The 24,430-nt window shown below is 36.0% G+C and overlaps 1 protein-coding gene across 1 annotated transcript in view; it reads left to right on the top strand.

The window, feature by feature from the left end:
• The window catches only part of HOMER1 (homer scaffolding protein 1), a 138,847-nt gene that overhangs the window by 58,750 nt on the left and 55,667 nt on the right, over window positions 1-24,430 (top strand). The window contains exons 4-5 of the mRNA XM_005685075.3: window positions 909-1,001; window positions 9,472-9,611. Of these exons, the coding sequence (XP_005685132.1) occupies window positions 909-1,001; window positions 9,472-9,611 (233 nt within the window). The remainder of the gene's footprint in view (window positions 1-908; window positions 1,002-9,471; window positions 9,612-24,430) is intronic.

Below are 24,430 nucleotides of genomic sequence, written 5' to 3' on the forward strand. Positions count from 1 at the left end.
TCCAAAGCTTTCCTTCCCAAGATGCAAGTGAAACTGGGGTTGGTTTATCAGGTTTGAGAGGGACCTGTAATTTCATGTTTTTATTACCAACTCTAATAGATGTTTAAACTTGCACACAGATTTTCAATTTTTTGAAAAATCTGGTTATTTTGTAGCCTTAGCTTATTCTCTCTGAGAACAGTAGGAGAGTAATTTCTACTTCCAGTGCATAAAGAGATACTGTTTGTAGCCATGACCTTTATTTATTAGATTACTTTGAGTTCCTAAGAGTTAGCATTTCACAAAAGTAATTTTTAAAATTGCTACCGATCCTAAAGACCTTCGTGGGGACCTGCTTTTCCTTTCTGCTGCTGTTTAGGAATCTTTGGTAGTGAAAATTTACTAATGTCAGTCAGTGACAGTAATAAATGTTGCTGTTTGCATTGCCGAAAATAAAATGCCTCATGTAATACAAGAGTTAATATTCCTAGTAAAAGTTAAAGGCCTGCTCCAGATACAGAGATGTTTTGGAGTGGACACTTAGGTGATTTAAATTTTTCTGTGATAAACACAGTGTGCCCATCTTTACTGATTTCACTCCCAACCTCCACCCTCGTCCCCTACCTTGGTCTTAGTAAAGTATATCTGAACGACCAAGAAGGGACATAGCAAAGCTAGCTGACACCAAATTCTAACTTAGTTGTATCATGACGTTTTTGAATGAGATTTGTCAGAGTACTTTATAGTATACAAATGTTTGATATTAGGCTTATTTTCTTGTCATTTTCATATTATGCCTGTAATTGATTTGAGAGCTAAGTTTCTTGTGCAAGAGTCAATTATTCAGTGAAATGGAAGAAAATTAGGGTAAAAGTGGGCATTAAGACCTATTTTTATTTGGTTAATGTATGCAGTCTTTCTGCATTCAGTTTGCAGAAAAGTTTCAGGAATTTAAAGAAGCCGCTCGGCTAGCAAAGGAGAAATCACAAGAAAAGATGGAACTTACCAGTACCCCTTCACAGGTGGGTATCTAATTTCTATTCCTTGTTCATTTTAGATGATATGCTTTGTGCCAGAGATAAATTTAGAAAAACAATGACAAAGTTAAGGTGACTTTCAAAGTGGACATAGAAATGCACTGTTCAGTTAATCTGTACTAGTGGAGAAAGGATTTTTTTCCTTATATACCACTGTGTATAAGAATCTCGTGGCGGGGAAATCTGTTTAGTAATTAAACGTCAGCTTTCTAATATGCATGCAACTTGGAAACAGTTGTATACAAAGAGCATAGTTTGCCCTGTTGTCTGTCTTCTGTCTTACACGATGATCAGTAGAGTGTGGCTGCAAGAGGAGAAGTGGGAGAGGCTTGGGGAAACAGAAGTTTACTGTACTCACAGGTCCTCGAAACGTTGCAGGAAGGGTAACCCCTTCTAAGGCCCCAAAGTGGACTCTTCTCTGACACTCAGCAGTGAATTGTCCGAGACACGTGTGCTGACAAAGCAAGAGACTCTACTGGGAAGGGGCGCAGCAGGCAGAGGGAACCCAGGAGGGCTGCTCTGTCACGTGACTCACGGTCTCGGGTTTCCTGGTGATGAGATTAGTTTCTGGCTGTCTCTGGCCGATCATTCTGACTCAGGGTTCTTCCTGGTGGTCCATGCATTGCTCAAGCAAGATGGATGCAGCGAGAAGGATTCTGGGAGGTGGTAAGACACGTGACATCTCCTTTTGACCTTCCCTAAATTCTTGCGATTGGTGGTGGCTTGTTAGTTCCAGGTTCCTTACCAGGACCTCCTGTCATGAAATAATTCATGCAAATGTGACTATGGTGCCTGGCCAGGCTGGGCAGTTTCATTGTGTTTCCCCTAACAGGGGGCCTGGCACACCTCTAGGAGGCAGCAGGAACGCCTCAGGTCAGGCAGCGGGCAGAAAGCAGGAGTACAGGAGAATACCAACCAAGGCTAGAGCCTGCATTGGGGTTTCTCTTGGGAATGGCAGGCAGGGTGGACAGTTTAGGACTGACTAGTCTACATAATTTCAGCTGGCTCTAAACCATAGGGGTGGTTCCCAGTTGCCTAACACCCGGCCCTTGGAATGTTGCCTCCCCAAATTCAGGGGCCCGATTAAAAGAGTATTTCCTAGAGTGGTTAATTTACATATCAAAGGCATGCTCCCATTGTAGCCCCCTGCTGTCTCTAAGAACTGGCTAACTAGAAAGGTTTTTAAGATGTCATCACAGTATACAGAAAATTAAAATATATAAATAATATAGTTTGTTCTACCTGATTTTAAGATGTGTTTAAATCTGAAAGTTGGAACATTTACATCTCAGCACTGAGACCCTAAAGGTTGTAGGTTTTTAAAAAGTAAACCTACTTTTTAGTAGGTTTGGAAGCAACCTAGATGTCCATCAGCAGACGAATGGGTAAGAAAGCTGTGGTACGTATACACAATGGAGTATTACTCAGCCATTAAAAAGAATACATTTGAATCAGTTCTAATGAGGTGGATGAAATAGGAACCGATTATACAGAGTGAAGTAAGCCAGAAAGAAAAACACCAATACAGTATACTAACACATATATATGGAATTTAGAAAGATGGTAATGATAACCCTGTATGCGAGACAGCAAAAGAGACACAGATGTAAAGAACAGACTTTTGGACTCTGTGGGAGAGGGAGAGGGTGGGATGATTTGGGAGAATGGCATTGAAACATGTATACTATCATATAAGAAACAAATCGGTAGTCTAGGTTCAATACAGAATACAGGATGCTTGGGGCTGGTGCACTGGGATGACCCAGAGAGATGATATGGGGAGGGAGGTGGGAGAGGGGTTCAGGGTTGGGAACTCATGTACACCTGTGGTGGATTCATGTCAATGTATGGCAAAACCAGTACAGTATTGTAAAGTAAATTAAAAAAAAAAAGTACCACTTTTTCCTTTAACAGGTTAGTTAATACCTGCTACTTGTCCATTGTATAGTTGTATTGTTAGTTAATACCTGCTACTTGTCTTTCTTCAGCAGGAAATTAATTACATCTCCAAATAAAACTCATTAAATAGCTACATTTCAGTATTTTTACAAAGGTTTTAATGTAATAATATGACTCAGAGAAGGCCAGTAACTTTTAGCTTTTTAATAATAGACTTTTCTAAAATTTTTATTTCAGTTGAAATCTTATGGGTAAGGTTCAGCTTTATACTGGGTTCTTCTCCAGGGTAATTGTTTTTGAAGTGTACTTAGGAGATTTTATAAAAAAAGGGATTGGATGTTACAATCATTTCTGTGGAATATGTCAGTAAGTAGCTGTTTTACATAAAACTTTCTTAAGGAAGTAGATAGTGATTGCCTTGGAATTTTGACTAGCCAAATGATTGGAACATTGTAGAAAATATTTCGCTCTTCCTTCCTCCCCCTCCCCTCCCCCGCCTACCGACACCCAACTCTATTTGGTAAACCCTACTGGTATAAAGAGTTTTGAGTATTTTCAGAGAAAAAGAGAGCTCTGTTAAGTATGCTTAAAGTACACATTTCCTCACAGGCTAAAGGTGAACTCTGGATTGAAGCCAAATCTCCATTATTCCTCCTCTGTATTTGCAGAGACCTGGAATAACATGAATGATCATTTTGAAACTTCCCTTGAATCTCCCTAAGTGCTATGATAGTGTAGTGATGCTTTTAAATGTAAAAGCCTGTTTAAAATTTAGCGTGCTGCGATTCAAGGGGTTGCAAAGAGTCGGACATGACTGAGCGACTGAACTGAACTGAACTGACACATTGGGAGCTCTAGCTCCTCAAGTGAATGATTCTAGTGTCACCGCAGGATGCTCCAGCACATTCAATAAAAGAATACTCCAGAGACTCTAATAAAATTGTAATAGCTTATACTCGGCCACTGTACTTAGTTCCTGTTCTCTAATCGTAACTTGTTTTTGTTCAATTAGTCATGCAGTGTTACAAGTTGCTGCTAAGGTCCCTGCTTGTCTTTGGTGGAAGGAATGTCTTTAAGCTTTTACTTTCATCAGAGGAGTCGAAGATGTTTATATTTGGAAAGTGCTGTGAAATACAATGAGTAAAGAAATGCCTTAAGTACACTAGCATTTGAGAACCAAAATATTCTGACCTTCATTTATCTTTTAAAAATATTTGAAGTCTGATGGTTCATTTACAGAAGCCAGAGAAATAGGGGGTGAAAGTATTTTCATTTCTCTTTCTTCTTTCTTTTTTTTGTATGACAGTCCCTTACAGAGGTCATTAATACTTCTGTTTGACTTTGAATCATGCAATCTCTGGCCACCCTGATTCTATTCATTTTGAGCTTGACTTTCACTGATTTAATACAATCTATTAAAATAACACTCTGCCTGGAGAATAGAATATTACTCAGGAATTCAGCAAAGGGAATCAAGAGATTAAATGTGATAATTGATAATAGTAGATAGTCACAGCTTTTGCTTTTATTCAAGGCTGTATTGCAGACAAGATAGGCATATGTATTTTCAGGTCAAATTTAGACATACATTCTTTTTCTGCCACTATGTGATCTTCAAAAATTTGCTTAATCCGAGTCTGTAACATTCATCTGCAACATGAATGTTACATTACTTACCTTACAGCATTGTTGGATGGAATAAATATGATAACGATAATATCATGTTGACAGTGTCATGCAATAATGGCTCTAATGTAGACTCTAGAGCTCGGCTTTGATCTGGACTCTAACCCTTATGAGTTTTCTGAGCTTAGGCACGTTAGTATTTTCTTTAATTCATAAAATGGGAATAAGTTATTTCCTTACAAAGTTGTCGTGAGAATTAAGTAAGGATTACAAAGTGCTTAGTGTGGAGTAAAGGCTTAATGTTAACAATTGAGGTGTAAGGTGACTATTAATGGTGAAGATGATGATATAAAGCCTTGGCAGTGTTATTTAGAAAAATACAGATGCCTTAATTAAATAAAGCCTACATCAGAAGCCCCTGGAAGAAGTGTTAAAATACAAATTGCTGAGTCCCAACCATTTCTAAATTTAGAAGGGCTGAGATAGGGCCTTCGACTGTGCACTTCTAACAGGTTTCCAAGAGATGCTGAAGACTGTTGATCTGGAGAGTCACACTTTGAGCAACACTGCTGTAGATAAATCCTTCCATCTCCCTAAAGGCTTGTGATGAAAGGAGTCTGACATTTAGAGCAGAGTTAGCCAATTCCCTCTTAGACTGTTGAGCTAAGGTTGTACACACGGTATAAGTGTGTAGTTGTGCCATAATCTTCACGTTGTCTTCATCAAGGTAACGTCTCTAGGAGTACATGGACTCACATGTTAGTTGTCAGGTTCTTTCACATCTCTCTTTAAATAACAGACATTAATTTAAAACTTTTTATCTGTTGAAGATCTTATGTTCTTATGTTTCCATGGGAATCATTTAAATAGTCAATGATATATAATCAAGAGTGATGATTGACTTTAAGCCTGAAATTTCTTACAAAGGTCACAGTTGCAAAATACTGTATTTCAGTTAACTTAATAGAGAAAGGGGCTATATGATCAAGTAAATCCAAATGTTTCTTCATTGGAATTGAAAAAAAAAATTAATTTTTAGCTGCCAGTTGACTACGACTTTTAAATTGAGTAAAATGTATTTAATTCCATCACTTGTTTGCAACCAAACAAAAGTCATGGGCTTTTTTTTTTTTCCATTTAATATGTCAGGTTGTGTAGCATTGAACATATTGTAGTAGCTATCTTGATTTATATTTAGTATGTCTTAACTTTTTCCTCAAGATTTTTTAGAATTCACTTTATAGAAAAAATAGATTCTACATGTGTGTATATGTATTCAGAGAAAATCAAAGTTTCTTTTTTTGTTTGTAAATGTCATAATTTTTAAAATGGTCATTTTAGCAATAAATTGTATTTGCCCAAATGGCACTGGTTTCTTGTAGGTGATTATTAGAACCTCTGTGACTAGCTATCCTATCCTATGAAAGTCAGTTGATCTCTTTCGGTGGCGGTTCTTGAATCTATAAGGTCAGAGATTTGAACTATATCATGTATTAAGGACATTTCAAATGCAATAAATCTGGAGTGTTTTAGATTTTCTTGGTATAAATGGATTTTTTGAAAGGTGGTCTGCATTTAGACCTGTTACTGTCCTAAACTATATTATTTACATATCTAGCCCAAAAATATACCTGTAGAATTAGTGAATGCCTATACATTAAGTATGATACCTTTTTAGTCATAGTATCATCTGACAAGTTTCATATTTACTGAACCAGATACCACAAGAATAATGTTCACAACCTCAGGGAAGACTTGCTAGAGCTCTCTTCATATAATTATTTGCTCTCCAAAGTAAGAGCAGTGAAGACATATGCCTTTGGTCCTGATTATGAATCTTTCCTAGAGTCGGGCTCGACTCTTTGTGGCCCCATGGATGGTAGCCCACCAGGCTCCTCTGTCCATGGGAAGAGCACTGGAGTGGGCTGCCATTTCCTCCTCCAGGGGATCTTCCCGACCCAGGGATTGATCCCAGGCCTCCTGCATCTTCAGCGTCGGCAGATGGATTCTCAGTCGCTGAGCCAGGGAAGCCCAAAACTAAGAGCAGTGCAGATATGTGTCTTTAACCCTGATTATGAATCTTTATTGCATAAATCATACCAAATTTGATTGTCTACAATTTCCCGAGATTTGTTTTTCTTCAAGTAAAAGACACCCCACCCTCCTGCTGTGGCACATATACCTGAACAGACTCCTGAGAGAAGGCTGGTGACAGCACCCTGAAGGCCTGGCCTGCAGTGAGAGCCAACATCATTTCTTTCCCATGTGATTCAAGATATTTCTGGGGCTTTTTGTGTGTTTCAAGGGAGGGCTTTCTTGCCACTTCATAAATGAGGAAAGAGAATTTTTAAGCACTTTCTGAATCTTTTACATCCTTGCTCAGGTTTCTTTTTTTTAAATATGGTCATATCTTCTAGTTTTGGCTTCGTTGGTACTCTCATATTTAAAATGCAAAGTTTTTATTTTTTATCACTGTGATCAAAGAATATATCATTTGATATATTTTTCCTTAAACATTCACTATAGATGTGCTAGCCATATTAGCTTAGGAATCCCTTTCTAAAGAGAAATTATCCTACTTTTTCAAAGTTTGTAGTCTAGCAGATATACTTCATGCTTTTTTAAAATTTTGTTTAGTTTTTAATTGAAGGATAATTGCCTTACAGAACTTTATTGGTTTCTGCCAAATAGACTTCATGCTTTTTATTTTGATATTTGATTTAAAGATATAAAATGTAGGTTTTATGAAAAGTCAAGGTTTTTAAGGAATAACTACAGTTGAAGAGGAAACTGCACAGAATTTAATCTAAAAACAACTAGATATTTGGAATATGTTAAATAAAACAAGTTTCGCAGTGCTATTTTTAGCATATGTAAAATTTCTATGCAAATGTTGATTATTATTTTTTTTTAACAAACATCCCTAAAAATAAAGCATGCCCAGGGCTTTTGTTTTCATTTTAGATATAGCGTCTAGGGTAACTTAAATATGCCTTTTGCTAAATATAGCAAATATTTGAGCCTCTGGAAGAAAAGCAACCTGAGTCCCTTTCTTCCTTTTCTCCTTCTTAGCTTGTCTCTGAGAAGAGTCTGCTTCACTGGCATCAACAGTACTATCCTCCCCAACACTCATGCCTCATCAGCTTTCTTACTTCATTCCAGAATGTCGTAAGAACCTGAAATCAGACGACTCCTCCTCTCTCTCTCTTAATCCTAATCTCCTTTTCACTCTTACACTCTTATCCACCAGTTCTAGCAGGTCCTTGTTGCTAATATTAGTTGTGCTCTTCCGTGTTAACAGGACAATTCGTTTCTGTTGTCATTTTCACTGAAATCAGTTCTTGGCCAACTTAGCATTTAGTTGACTGGACAGTCAACCTGGATTATTTTAGTTTGGCCTTTCTTGGAGAAAAACTTTTCCTGATTTATTGAAACCAAATATGAATACCTCATGGTTTCTTACTGGCTGCTTAAAACTTTTCCAGGCTAATTAATGTGGCCCATGATTGATCAAGAGATAGTCATTTTGGTTACTGTTCTCTCAGTAGGATTTGCCTTTGTTGTAAAACAATTTCATGTTGTCACAATATACTGCAAACTATTTGTGCATTGATTTATCAGTTAATAGAAACAATTGATTCACAAGAAAGGTTTTAAAGGAATAAAATTAAATGTCAAACTGGAGGTTCCATTAATTATTGAAAAATAGTTAGGTGAAGATGTGGAATCAAGAAGGGAGTCTTTTAATCTTTTAATAGTTTGTATAATTTATAGCATTATGGTACTATTAGTTAAAATATTTAAATGTGAAATAAAACACATAAAGCAGTATGAAACCAGAAGCCCTAGAAAAGAAAGTTGATCTCACCACATTAATATTTTCCATATTTCTTTCTGGTGCTTCTCCATGAGTAATAATTGTTACATAAAGTATATAAATTATCATAATCTAGATATCTCCTTATATCATCCTCTTTTTCTAGTTATAAGCAATTTCCTATATTACACATATTCATCTTGTTTCTATTGAGGAGATCTTACATTCTTTCAGGTTGACAAATTATGACCATCCCTGTTGATCACTAAAGTTTTCATTTTCTTGCCTAACTTAGCCTAATATTTCAGTTTTGAAGTTTTATTGGTCAGAGATTATAAGGGGTCCACCAAGCTGCTCTTTAACCATCTTGTGCTGGGGCCTTCCCTGCTTAATGGGTTTGTCAAATGACATCTCATTCTGCTTTCTAATATCAAATTTAGATAATCTGGCGATGACAGTGATAAGCGTTAAGTGTCAGAGTTAGCTTTGGTTTAAATTCCATCTCTTTGCCAGTGGGATAACTTAAATTCACTTTGATAGAAATAAAACAGGAAATTTTGCAAAGAGAAATAATTTCATTATGAGTAGCAGGCAAGAAAAGCTGAAATACACTAACATCATTGTATATAATGTTACAGGAATATTTCTAATTACTTTTCTAAATGACTCTAAGAACGGAAAACTATGGCAGATAAAAAAACTGAGACTTAAGATTTCACTTTCTCTTCCTATCCTCCCATGAATAATAAATAATAACCTTGCAGTTTTGTCTTATTTTCTTTTTCTTTTCAAATAATTATTTGAACATCTAGCCAATTAATTGCTTATATAACCTGAAAGTTTTTTAGTTCTTGGAAGCTACATTTCTAAATTGTATGTTTACATTTTTAAATTGTATCATTTCAGATAGCTTTCTTGTGCATTGCTTTGCTTTAAAATTTTTTCTGTTTAATTCATTTTTTAAGTCTTTGATTCAAATTTCAGTTGAAATATGACCGTATTTCATAAGTAAGCATATATCAGAGTCAGTTTTAACTTTTAGATTATCTTGTATATTTTAACAAAACTGTAACACTTTTTGAATCCCCATGCCCTTTTTTTTTTTTTTTAAAGGAATCAGCAGGCGGGGATCTTCAGTCTCCTTTAACACCAGAAAGCATCAACGGGACAGATGATGAGAGAGCACCTGATATGACGCAGAACTCCGAGCCACGGCCTGAACCCACTCAGAACGCACTGCCGTTCTCACATAGGTACAGATTCAGCTCGACCGTCATGATTAAGTAATGTGTACAAACTCACTTGGTTTCAGATAAATCTTGCAAAGTTACAACCCTGAGTTAAAATTCCAGGTCAGACTTTTTATTTTTTTAACTCTTAACTTCAGAAAAGTTTTACTGATTTATGGTTTATAGTTGCCTAGGTGGACTGGAGTAGGCAATTTCCACTACCTTAGTAGAAAATGGGCTACTGAGCTAATTATAGTACAAATCATTTTTCAGTGAGACAACGTGTTATTCCAAATCTCCTCTATTTATTTCTTAACCCAGCCTGTAAAAGACCCTCTTTGTTAACCTGTTTTCCATTTTCATGTATGTTCTTGAGAGTCATAAAAATTAAAAAAAAATTAGGTTTTCTACTCTGAAATTAAGCTTTGCCGTCACTTAGAGGTGATCTCACTGTATGATTTCAAACAAGGAAACGGTTTATTGGTGTAAGTTCCAGCATGAACCTGTTAATGTCAGACTTACTTTTGTACATCAGCTAACAGAAGATAAATCTTCACATGCTTCTGAATTTTAAAGAATTTGATACTTTAAAAAGATGCAATTTATTCTAAATATGTTCCACGCCAGTTACAATAATTATTGGCCTTGTTGGAGTACTTTTAGGATGTAAGGAGATCTGAGAATCGGCAAATGTAAACAAATACCTATCAGTCATTGCCTTTATTTTTATCCTTCTTTGGAATCTTTTGACCTAGGTAGTTTTACTTATAATTAATAAAAAAGTTTTCCTTTGTCATGCATCTCTTTTTGGACAAGTTCAAAAAAAATAAAATTCTTTAGCATATTCAGAAGAATGGTGAAGTGAGATACTCCAAACTCTTTTTCATGAGAATTTTAATTTTGATTGAATTGGTTGAATATTAGGGGTACAGGATTAAACTTACTAGAGACACTGAGACCTCGTGCTCAGCCCAAGGAAGAAGTAATTTTAGATTTTTCTTAGGAATGAATGGGGGGAAAACTGTTTGGCTATGAGGCTATTCCAGTTCGTTTCTAAAAATGCAAATAATTTTGCATAAAAGAGGCACATTTTGGAGTTTTCATAGAGGCGATGCTCCAAGTATTTCAGGATAAGTGCATTCTCGTTTCTATAGCTGTAAGAAAGACGGAACGTGTGAACATTTTTGGTTCATCCAGTCTGAAGACTGTATGTTTACACTGATAGTAAACCATACTAGTTTTTAAGATACACAGTTACTAAAGAGCAATGTGATTCATATGGAGTTTTAAAAATATTTGTATTGAGGAAAGCAAAAATTTATTTCCTGTTTAGCACATCCAATTAGTAAATAGATATAACTACAGTGAGCATAATTATAAACTTGATTTCTTTGGCTAAAACTTAAACAACACATGTGCATTGAATACTGTCGCATTAAGAAATACGAATTTTTGTATTTATCATTGGTAAAGCTGTTTCTAATCTACGTTTTGCACCTAGAATTTTCTGAGTGTGTATTACTTTGCTCATCTTCAGTGCTTGGAATTACTAACTGTGACTGGTCATCTATTGATTTTCTCTGTTCTTGGGAGTCAAGTAGGAGTTACTTTCTTTGATGTGAAGATACAGCTTCTTTGACTACTGGAATATATAGGTTAGCCAAGGAGATATTTGAGTTCTGAAAATGAAATTTAACAGGTCAATTTTAGCTTTTGGTTATATTAAAGGTATTATGCAATCTTAGAGTTTGCTTATTATTTAAAAATACTTTAGGGTTTTAGAAGATTTATATCTGAACTTGTTTTTATTTTCTATCAATCAATATTAATGAATACTCACTAAGTTACTTGATTAAAATTAAGAGTTCTACCTGAGACAGAAAACCAAATCATTTTACAACTAATTGTTAGAATATCAAAATAGCATTAAAGATTTCAGAGATGGTGTAATCTAGGATTTTTCAAACTGTAATGGTTTGAAATCAGCTTAGATTATTCATTTCGTTCTGAAAAAAATGAAATATAAAATTAAATAGGAAAAAAACAAAATAAAACTCAACATTAGGAGAACAAACTGTTTCAGTAACATATATATTTTAGGGTAGGCTGGATTATAGGGTAAAACATCAAAGTTTGAAAGCTTGTGCCTTTGACACATTCGGTCCTAATTCTAGGACATTAGATGATTTGTCCTAGGTTGCATGGGTTATTAGTAACAACTTAAGGTTTACAGCTCAGCACTTTTGATCCTAGTATGTACTACCAAGTTAGTTAACAGTGCATTTTAGTCTAATCCCCAAAACAAGCACATTGTTGTGTCAGAAATTTAATAACTGTTTCTATGTCAGGAAAACTATACAGAAATAAGATCAATGTTTTATAAATTACACAAAGAATATTAAAATAATTTCTCTTTAAATCTGAAACTCACAAATATTTAAACTTGATACAATATCCTTTTTTACTATGGCAAAAAAACATTTAAAATCTGTGTTTTTAAGGCTTGCATATACTATTTTTTTTGCCTTTCTTCCTTGGAACTTATTTCAGCAGGAAAGAATGAATAGCAAAAAAGATATTCTGCCAACATTCCTCTGCTCTGGTTGATACCATTTTATTACTAAATTAGGAGCAAAATCACTAGAACATCTATGTGTGTGTGTGTTTGTTTTTTTTAAGATGGAAGGATACAGGAAACAGTGATCTAGTCAGTCAAGTGGATTGAGTTGATTATAGTAATAGCTATTTAGCAAGCCAGCTTGTGCTCTTCTTAAAATTAAAGTTTTATGCCTAAATCTTACTGATTCATTAATTAACATGCCAGAAGAAGGCCCTGAGTTTTCGTTCGGCCCTGAAAATGTAGTAATGTATTTATAGTTTATTTTCTCTATAAGCTTTATGTATTTTTTAAGAAGTACTACTTAGTTTTAAAGAGAAAAGCAAGATTTTTTTTTTGTTAGTCTTTAAACTTACACTAAGTTTCCAATGTATTTGAAAGAGATAGTACTTTAGTGAACTCCCACGCACCTATCTCTGAGCTTCAAAATTTAGGAAAACATGGCCAGTCTTGTTTCCTTTCTAATCCTACCCAGTCTTCCACGTTTGTGTTTTTAGAGCAAGTCCCAGGCGTATAATTTCATTCACAAATATTCTTTAAAAATTACGTTTGTATTTTATTATGTACTAAGCTGGTACAACTTTTTATGTCTAAATTCTATTTACTGGCATTATAGAGTTACCTTTATTTACTCTTTTCTTTGATTTTTTAAAAATTATGCTGCTGAACTAAATTTTAAAATGGATGAGCTGCTCGATATTCCTTAGTCAAGTGCTACAGGACTGTTTCGTGTCCTTGTTATAAACTATGCAAAAATATTTTCATTAAAGAAGTTCTGATAAATTAACACTTTTAAAAGTATATTTATTTGAATGCTGTAGAAGTCTGGAGATATGTAAAATAGGAAGATTATGAGGATGAAAACGTTTACTAATTTCTTTGGGGGAAGTAGTATTAAGTTTTACCTGAATTGCTATTTTTTCTTAGAAAATATTTTTTTTTAACCTAACTGATAATATCCTTTTGGGACTGAACAGGTATACACTGACCCACTGAAGTGTTCAGGGCTTCCTTTGAGGCTGTAGTCTTCGATTAGCTGTAGCTAATCTAACACAGGTTTGAGCTTACAGAGCCCACTGATAGTGGATTTCTTTCAATAGTAAAAATTACAGTAGCACACAATCCTCAGTTGGTTGAATCCATGGATGTGGAACCAAGGACACAGAGGACCACCTGGAAAGCTAGGCATGGCTTTTTGGCTGCATTGAGGGTTGACACCCCTAACTCCCTGCATTGCTCAAGAGTCATCTGTACACCAAATAAAATACTGTATGCTTGATAATATATATATCTATATATATATATATAATATGGAGGACGATTTTGTGTTCTCATTCCAGGAGGGATTTGTTTTCGTCATAGTATCAGCTATATGGAATTTTGGAATTGACTTGTTATTTCTCAGTGAACTTCAGGATATTTTTAAAGATATAAAGCTATCTAAAATTCTCATAGAAGTAGTTAATTCTATAGTTTCCCAGGGCTGTTAGAAGGTAATACTGAAATATAATGCTGAAACTGAAATTTTTTATTTTGTTGATTGTGAATTTATGATTCTCAGATATATAGTAATATAGTGATAAATAGCTGCTGTTACATTTTTGAGAGCAGATATGTGTATACAGCAACAGCTCATGAAGCTACTTTTATACTGATAAATTTTTTAAAGTTTAATTATCTTAATGGCAAATTTTCTATTTTGAACACCTATTACATTTAAATTCTTCTAAAGTTTAGATAATGTATTCTCATGGTGCTGCTAGAGTTTATGCATTTGGGGGTATTGCATGTATCTCCTATTCTGTTAAAGAGATTTTTCTGCCACTTTGTGTTTTCCAGCAGATATTCATTAAAGGATATACGCAGAATCATTCCTCCTTAGTATGTTGATTTGCTTTAAATCAGTATAATGACAATTTTACCATAATCTGAGTGGGTTTATTCCACTTGTATTTAATAGATTAATTACTTCATTTATTGTCAGTTTCCAAAAGCTACTATTTTAAAACTGTGATTAGAGAGTTTTGTACATTTTCAGAAACTAAATTTCACTGGAAAATATACACGCAATTTTAGTTACATGTTAAAAAGACAAGCAGTCTTTATCGTGACTGGAATACATTTTGTACATATTTGAACCTGATACAAACAGAAAAAAAACTGTTAAGAGCTCTGGAGTACTATATTCTCCACAGCCGTGCCATTTGTCTCTCTTTTCATGAGTAACTTCTAGGCTAATAGTGATGAAGTAAAATAGAAATAATTTCTGTGGACAACTCTTGTTTGAACAAAGCTGTTTACAGCTGGGGCTTGATTTCACAAGAAGTGCTTTATCACTGATAAAATTGTAGATAAAAAATGTAACTTGTAGGATTCCCCTTATAGTTACAGTTACAAATATTGTTATTCTACCTCAAACCAAACCTCAAAATTAGAATTAGTTTTTCAAAATTAATTTGAAGGCCAAGACGGTTAGTGAGAGAGGTACAATTCAACATTTTGGAGATGGCAGAATTTCCTTTACTGTAATTGTAAACAGGTAGCATTTTGTAAGAAGTGCTATGGTAATTTGGCAGTATATAGGTCTGCATTTTTCTGGGAACTTAGAAGTAATCCATGTATTTTTGAATAAGATGCAATAAAAGTATAGTGACCAAGAGTGTTTACTTGGTTAGGTTTTTACATATATATACTTAAATTTCCTATCTTAAATTTTTAAGAACTAATCTTCATTCTATTTTAATGTCTTCTAAAAGATTTTGAGGAAAATATAAATATTTTCTAAAGCATTTTGGTTGGGAATTATCACAATATGGATTATTTGCAAGAAGAAAAGTACTATGCATATGAGATAATGACATTACTAACATACCTCCAATTAGAGATTGTTCCTTCCCCTTTTTCTCTGCCTTAGCACTGAAATTAATGGGAAGAATTTTCACCAGTCCATCCCTTGTGATTGCTAGTTTGTATTTTCAGGGTTACTAGCTTGGAGTTAGGGGTGCTGTCACTCACGAAGGAACAGATGTATCTTAGATTAATTATGACCTTTTCCCTAGGACTTTTAAAATTCTCCTAGGAGGACTTTTAAAAATTCTTTTTTTCCCTCCATTTGTGTTCTTTGATGACCATGGTGGGGATTCCGTTGGAGGGGAGGTGTGTGATGACGACAGTTATGCTCCAGGACTTGGGGAAAAACACTCTTCCTTTGGACTTGGCTTTCTGGCTTCCCTCCTACTAGAATAGCAGTGTGTGAACAGAGGCAGAGGCCAAGCAAGTCGCATGAATGGGTGATGTTTGTGATGTGCGGCATATGACAGTATGGAATTGCCAGGTCTGTGGGAAGGTGAAATGTACATGGTTCATCCAAAGACACTACAGTTTTTTTTTTTTTTTTAAGATTTAAAATGTTTTATTTTTTATTTTTTATTTTTTTTAATTTTAAAGTCTTTAAATACACTACAGTTTTTAAAACACAAGGCCAAACAGAGAAATGAAGATTATGTGACCCATCTGGTTTCTAGTTGAGACTTTCAAAAGGAATCTTTATGAGTTAATATATATGGTTTAGCCCAAGGTAATGATTTTAAGCAAATTCCCACCTAGTAATATCTGTTGCCATAATGCCCTTATTAAGTTCTTGGTTGGTGGTATTTGGAAGGATATGATTTGAAGATTTGGAATCCTGGATATTTACTCTTTGGTGACATATTACTCTGATAGGCATTATTACTACTCTCAAATACAAAAAATCTGACCGTGTCCTGTTCTCCTTAAAATATCTCAGTGGCCTGATGTATGTAGACCAGTCCGTGGTCGTCGGATGAGACTCACCCAGTCTCACCACCTGGTGATCTTGTGGCAGCTCCTTGCATTTGCTTTTGGTCCTCCACTTCCAGGAGGTGCAGTGGTTAACAAATCCACCTGCCAGTGCTGGAGACACAAGAGATGTGGGTTCTATCCCTAGGTCAGGAAGATCCCCTGAGGTAGGAAATGGCAACCCACTCAGTATTCTTGCCTGGGAAATGCCGTGGACAGAGGAACCCTGTGGGCTGCAGTCCGTGGGGTCGCAGAGTCAGACACAGCTCAGCACACGTGCGCTCCCCTTCAGTTCAGTTCAGCCGCTCAGTCGTGTCCGACTCTCTGTGACCCCCATGAACCTCAGCACGCCAGGCCTCCCTGTCCCTTACACCCAAGCAGGCATGATACTGCGCATCTGCAGGGCTTTGCTCCCTTGTTTTTTTTTGATGTTCTCCCTTTTCTTTGGAGTGACTGTATACACACACACACATACTCCTTGCTTCCTTGCACCCCACCTCTGCTTTTGTTGTTAGTCGCTTAGTCTTGTCAGACTCGTTGTGACCCAATGAGTCAGGCTCCTCTGTTCATGAGATTTCCCAGGCAAGAATACTGGAGTCGGTTGCCATTTCCTTCTCCAGGGGATCTTCTTGACCCAAGAATCAAACCCGTGTCTCCGGCAAGTCTCCTGCACTGCAGGTGGATTCTTTACCACTGAGCCTCCCACCTCTGTCTCTAGCTTGATCACCAACTGATGAACCCCAGTATATCCTTATAAGTTCCAGCATTACATCCTCTAAAAAGCTCTGTTTCATGTCTCCAGACTGAGTTATGTGTCTCCTTTATTAAATCCCTGTTGCCTCCAAAATGACATAAACAGGTTGACATGAGCCTCTCAGTCTTTCCAGGGGCAGTGATTGTGCGTTATTCATTTATATCACCAATGATTAGTATGCAGTAGGCATTCTTTAAACATATGAAGGGAATGATGTTCCTCGCAAAAACAGAGTATATGCTCTGAATGCCCTTGGTACAGTGCTTCAAGTGTGGGGTTACACCTACAGAGTCATAAGACCTTAAGGCTAAAGTATATTAATAAACTAGTTATGGTCTTTGAACAGCAGTCACTCTAATCAACTTAAGACTTGAGTTTAACTGAGTTAGTCTGTCTTCAAAATCACATAACCCTCCAAGAGGGTTTGTTTTCTCTATCGCGTTTCAGACTCTCCTTGTCTCATTTTTTTTTTCTATCGTTGTTCGACGCATATTTGTCGTCACTTGCTGAACTCCCCTCTAGAGTCTTAGCTTCCAGCTAAGCTTCGTTGAGTTGTATTTCTTGGCAGCACGTACTGTTTCTAGTCATTAGACATGTACGAGATAAGGAATAAATGTGTTGTGTGGAAAAATATGCATGTTCTTTTTCTGTCACTCAGGTGACAGAAAGGGGTGAATAAGTTGGTGCAGCTTCATCATTAACGTAAAAATATCCCATATATATGTATTCACCTGAGCAGAGCTAACAAAGATACCCATATGAAGAAGAATTACTTTACCTTTTAATTCTAGCAGGGTCTACTTAGCTCTTGATATTCTCATTAATATTGTTAATGGCAGTTTTATTGAGCTACAGTGCACATACTAGACAATTCACCTATTTAAAGTATATAATTCTGTGATTCGCGGGTACAACCAAAACTGTACAACAGTGTTTCTGCAGCCATGACCACAGTCAATTTTAGAACACTTCATTAGCCTGTACCCTTAGCGCTCACTTCCCTCTTGCCCTTCACACACGACCTACCTCCCCCAGTCCTAGGCAATCACTCACCTACTTTCTCTCTCTGTAGATTTGTCTGTCCTGGACATTGTGTATAAATGGAATCATATGATACATGGTCTCTTATGAGTGGATTCTTTTACTTAGGATGTTTTCAGTGTTTATCCATGTTGTAGCATACGTCAATACTTCATTTCCTTTTGCTGCCAAATAATATTCTATTAACCCACTCATCAGATGATAGACATTTGGGTTGTTTCCACTTTCTGGAAGTTCCACCCTTGTTATGAGTAATGCTGCTATGACCATTTGTGTATGAGTATTTGTGTGGACATAGGTTTTCAGCTCTCCAAGTATATATCTGGTAGTGGAATTGATGGGTCATATGGTGATTCAATGTTTAACCTTTGGAAGGAACTGCCAGACTGTTTTGCAAAGCAGCTGCACCATTTTGAATCCCCCCCCAGCAGAATGTAAGGGTTCCAGTTTCTCCACAGCATCATCAACACTTGTTAATTTCTCTTTTTTGTCATAGCCCTCCTTGTAGGTGTGCTGTGGTATCTCCTTGTGGTTTTGATTTTTATTTCCTTAATGGCTGATGTTGACCATTTTTTCATGTGCTTATTGGCCACTTTATATCATCTCTGAAGAAGTAGCTACTCAGATTCTCTGCCCTTTTTAACTGGGTTTTTATCTCTTTGTTGTTGAGTTGTAATTGTTTATATATTCTAGATGTTAACTCCTTATAAGTTAAATAATTTGTGGATATCAATATTTTCTCCAATTCTGTAGGTTGTCTTTTCACTTTCTTGATGGTATCCTTTGCAACACAAAAGCTGTTAATTAAGTTCATTTATCCTTTTTTTTCTTTTGTTGTTTTTGCTTATGGTGTCTTATCTAAGAAACCATTGCCCATAGGCACAAAGATTTACACCTGTGTTTTCCTTGAGAATTCTGTGATTTTTAACTCATATCTAGAACTGGCCAATTTTGAGTATTTCCATATATGGTGCAGGATTGAGTATTTCCATATATGATGTAGGATATGATTGCCCAACTTAATTCTTTTACAGGTGGATATCCAGTTGTCCCAGCATCATTTGTTGAAAAGACTATTCTTTTCCTGCTGAGTTTTCTTGGCGTCCTTGTGAAAAGTCAGTTGACCATAAATGTTTATATCTGAACTCTCAGTTCCGTCTCACTGATCTGACCTTAAGCCATTCTTCACCATGATAGCTTTGTAGTAAGTTTTGAAATTTGGGATGTGTTTTCTCCTATTTTATCCTTCCTTTTCAGGATTGTTCTGGCTATAATGAGTCCCTAGAATTTCCATGTGAACGTTTGGATCAGCTTGTGAATTTCTATTTAGAAGTAAGTTGGGGTTCTGATAGGAACTCGGCTGAATCTGTAGTGAAATTTGGGTGGCCGTCTTAATGGGGGGTGTGTGTGTATATGTTAGTCTGTCAGTCATGTCTGACTCCTTGAGACCCCATGGACTGTAGCTGTCCAGGCACCTCTGTCCATGGGATTCTATAGGTAAGAATACTGGAGTGGGGTGCCAGTTCCTTCTCCAGGGGATCTGATCTTCCTGACCCAGGGATCAACTTGGGTCTCCCACATTGCAGGCAGTTTCTCTACCTTCTGAGCCACCAGGGAAGCCTGTCTTAATGTTGAGTCTATCAATTCATGAACATAATGATGTTTTCCCACTTATCTCTTCTTTAGTTTCTTTCAACAGTGTTTAGTTTTCAGAGTATAAGCTTTGCGCTTCTTTTGTTGAATTTACTCCTAAGTATTCTTTTTGATGCTGTTATTAATGGAATTGTGTCTTGTTTCTTGTTCATGCTGTATATAGAAATACAATTGATTTTTTTTATAGTGATATTGTAGAACATAAACTTGCCAAATTCTAAGTAGTTTTATTAGATTTTTAAGTAACATCCTTAGGATTTTCTATATACAAAATCATGTCGTCTGCAAATAGAAATAATTTTACTTCTTCCTTTCCATTCTTGATGCCTTTTATTTCATTTTCTTGACTATACCCTGTCTGGAACCTTAGTACGATGCTGAATAGAAGTGACAGGAGCGGACATCACTGTCTTGTTTCTGATCTTAGAGGGAAAACTCATCGTTCAGTACACTATTAGCTGTGGCTTTTCATATATATTCCTAGTTTAATGATTTCTTTCTCATAATTGGTAGCTTTAAGAATCTATGCTTTGACAAATATAACAATATGCTTTTCTTATATTTACTTCTTAAAAGGTAATAAATAGTTTATTTTAAAGGGAAAAAAAACCCTCAATTTGAGAGGAGGAATTTTTCTTGTAAAATTGTTATTTATTTAAAAGCCCATCTCTGGACCTCAGTTTTCATACAAAAAAATAAGAAACATTCCAGTTTTCTAGCTTTTTATCTCAGGAATATGTGAAGAACTTTTATAGACAAGGGGATGGGAGTATATTTGCTTAACTGATTTTGTTAGTGATATAGTTGATTCTTTTCTTCATATTTTTTAATTAAGAGAAAATAACCGGTAAAAATGTCCTTTTTTAAAAAAGAGAAAGATGTAAATAATCTTTTAAAAATGATACCAGATAAAGATGATACAGACAGTAAAGAATACGCCTGCAATGTGGGAGACCCGGATTCAATCCCTGGGTCAGGAAGATCCCCTGGAGAAGGAAAAGGCTACCCACTTTAGTATTCTTGCTTGGAGAATCTCATGGACAGAAGGGCCTAGTGGGCTACAGTCCATGGGGTCGCAAAGAGTCGGAGGCGACTGAAAACTAAGCAGGAACGCACGCGCTGGATGAATCATAGCATTATTTCAATGAGTGTAAAGCATGTTCTTATTAAATATGAATAGAAATACACATAGTAAGTTATTCATTGCAAATAACTCTGATTTCTAGTGTGAATATTCAGTTCAGTTCAGTTCAGTTCAGTCACTCGGTCGTGTCCGACTCTTTGCAACCCCATGAATCGCAGCACGCCAGGCCTCCCTGTCCATCACCATCTCCCGGAGTTCACTCAAACTCACGTCCATCGAGTCGATGATGCCATCCAGCCATCTCATCCTCTGTCGTCCCCTTCTCCTCCTGCCCCCAATCCCTCCCAGCATCAGAGTGTTTTCCAATGAGTCAACTCTTCACATGAGGTGGCCAAAGTACTGGAGGTTCAGCTTTAGCATCATTCCTTCCAAAGAAGTCCCAGGGCTGATCTCCTTTAGAATGGACTGGTTGGATCTCCTTGCAGTCCAAGGGACTCTCAAGAGTGTTCTCCAACACCACAGTTCAAAAGCATCAATTCTTCGGCTCTCAGTCTTCTTCACTGTCCAACTCTCACATCCATACATGACCACTGGAAAAACCATAGCCTTGACTAGACAGACCTTAGTCAGCAAAGTAATGTCTCTGCTTTTGAATATGCTATCTAGGTTGGTCATAACTTTCCTTCCAAGGAGTAAGCGTCTTTTAATTTCATGGCTCCAGTCACCATCTGCAGTGATTTTTGGAGCCCCCCAAAATAAAGTCTGACACTGTTTCCACTATTTCCCCATCTATTTTCCATGAAGTGATGGGACCGGATGCCATGATCTTCGTTTTCTTAATGTTGAGCTTTAAGACAACTTTTTCACTCTCCTCTTTCACTTTCATCAAGAGGCTTTTTAGTTCCTCTTCACTTTCTGCCATAAGGGTGGTGTCATCTGCATATCTGAGGTTATTGATATTTCTCCCAGCAATCTTGATTCCAGCTTGTGTTTCTTCCAGTCCAGCGTTTCTCATGATGCACTCTGCATAGAAGTTAAATAAGCAGGGTGACAATATACATCCTTGACGTACTCCTTTTCCTATTTGGAACCAGTCTGTTGTTCCATGTCCAGTTCTAACTGTTGCTTCCTGACCTGCATACAGATTTCTCAAGAGGCAGGTCAGGCGGTCTGGTATTCCCATCTCTCTCAGAATTTTCCACAGTTTATTGTGATCCACACAGTCAAAGGCTTTGGCATAGTCAATAAAGCAAAAATAGATGTTTTTCTGGAACTCTCTTGCTTTTTGCATGATCCAGCTGATGTTGGGAATTTGATCTCTGGTTCCTCTGCCTTTTCTAAAACCAGCTTGACCATCAGGAAGTTCATGGTTCACATATTGTTGAAGCCTGGCTTGGAGAATTTTGAGCATTACTTTACTAACATGTGAAATGAGTGCAATTGTGAGGTAGTTTGAGCATTCTTTGGCATTGCCTTTCTTTGGGATTGGAATGAAAACTGACCTTTTCCAGTCCTGTGGCCACTGCTGAGTTTTCCAAATTTGCTGGCATATTGAGTGCAGCACTTTCACAGCATCATCTTTCAGGATTTGAAATAGCTCCACTGGAATTCCATCACCTCATTTCTGGATGCATATAGTTTTCAGCTCACTTGTATGCTAACCTTTAAGCAACATAAAGATGTTATAGTCATGCTACAGGACAGTTTAAAACCTGCCTGTGCATAGAAAGTAGAAAATTAAATCACTAGGTAGACTTAGTGAAATCTTTTTTTTACTCTCATTTACTTGGTAACCAAAATTTTTTTTAATTTGAAATTTTTGGCAGTAAAAGTTCTCCATGATACTTAATATGAAACCTTAGACACAATTATATATAAATATTTCCTTCATAGCTGCTTTGGCATCTATAACATGAAGTTTATGGAAAAGCATGTTAGTAAAAGTGATTTTAGGAGGTATATTTGAGCCTTTGACTTAATAGTTTTTTGTAATTGGATCATTTTAGGTTATACTTTACTCACAAGTTAAATCACTATTAAGGAGGTGACCTAAAGCATCTCTGGCTCTGTGAAATAATAGATTTTTTTCTCGTGAGATATAGAGGATGAATATTAGTAATTTGTTCAGTTACATGAAGAATACTATCATTGGGTATTTCTGACCCCACAAACAATGCTGTTGTATAGTACCTCTTCATGCCTCTTCAACTTCTTTTAAAAGGTATAGCTAGGCCATCCTGCTACTATTACACAGTGTCAGAAAGTCTGTTTCCATACCAAAGGAGATGTACTTTATCTTAGAGGTCTCATAACCCACAGGACATATTAGGTGTCAGGCCCTAGACAAATATCACATTTTAGTGTTTTGAAGAGAAATAGGTATCTTGGGCAGAGACAATAAAGAAGAACAGTCACATATCTAAGTGAACTCAGTTGCCTTTCCCCCACTTCCCACTTTAAGAAAAGTTTCTGCTTGAACATTTTTTCTTTTTATGGGAAAGCTGGACTCTTTACATCCTGATATCTACTGGAAGGGTTTTTAGCTTTTTTTTTTTTCTTCTTCAATTAAGATTTTTTCCTACTGCAGAGACAACCTGTTTTCCTCGATAGATGACTTCTGTGACCACCTCTAGTTTTGAAACATAGTGGAGTCACCATTTCCATGGAAGAAGAGGATCTGCAGTTTATCCTAATTGAAAAGATCAAATAGGCCCTGACTGAGAGAGAGTAACTGATATGGATGAAACATGACACTTTAAACAGTTCTAATCGTCACAGATTTAACTGAAGAGTCAAAAGAACTAGTACCTATAATGAAGATACTTAAATGTATGGGTTCCTCAGTATGCCTAGATAGCATTTAAGATATCTCTGAGTAGCAGAAGAGAGAAATGATTTGGCATGGCATCTTGTATTTATTCCTTTGGTAAAATGCTATTATATTTGCTCAATCTAATTTTCAGAAGCCTGAAAGCCCTTGATGGAGAAAATTTTCTGCTTCTTAAAAATCAAAATAGCTATTATTCCTGATAAAGATAGTGAAAAAAAAAAGCAACCTAATTTTCCTAGACTTCAAGATAGAACTGATTTGTAGATGCTGTTTCTTTTAAGACGTTGATGCAGCTATTTTTCTGGATGTAATCTGATACTCTTTTCTTGGCCCATTTCTTTTGTCATCACATGAGAACACTTAACTCCCCACCTCACAGGGATGTTGTGAGGCAAATTTTAAATGTTCCTAAGAAGAGTGTAGAATTGATCATTTTTCATTCTCTCTGTTGGTAATGTCCGCAAGCAAAAGATTTTATTTTAAAATTTACTAGTGCTTTCCAATAGTTACAAATGGGTATTTATAGGTGTATCAAAATGAAAGTAGGGTAATGAAGTTGTATTTGATTTTATCAGTGAGCATCCTTGTAAATAATTTTAACTGCATGAAATGTTGCATTAATTTTTTTTTCAACAAAGAGCCTTTATACAATTATAATTAAAGAAAAGCTGAAGTAAAAGTGTCTGGTTTCCCCTTTTATTTAGTTGAGTTTTAATTACTCATACCTTTTAGAGAAATAAAATGTAACCCAAGCCATCAATTTCTAATGAGTAGAAAATGAGAAATACAATGAAATAGATATAATTTAAAGGAAAAACTCATAAGAGGTGCCCAGAATTTAAGCTTTGAGTAAAATTCTTGTGTTATTAGGTAGAAGTGAAATTTTAGTAATATTGTCATTAAAAATAAGATTACTGTAGGAATCGAGATTTGATAAGCAGTTGCTTCACATCACAGCAAATAGAGAAAGAAAATTTGCATTATTAAATAAAGGAAGAATGTTTTAAGTATTAGCTAAAACTCATGCATAGAGAATTCTTGTTAG

This window comes from Capra hircus, chromosome 10 (assembly GCF_001704415.2).
Source record: "Capra hircus breed San Clemente chromosome 10, ASM170441v1, whole genome shotgun sequence".
Classification (NCBI taxonomy): Eukaryota; Metazoa; Chordata; class Mammalia; order Artiodactyla; family Bovidae; genus Capra; species Capra hircus.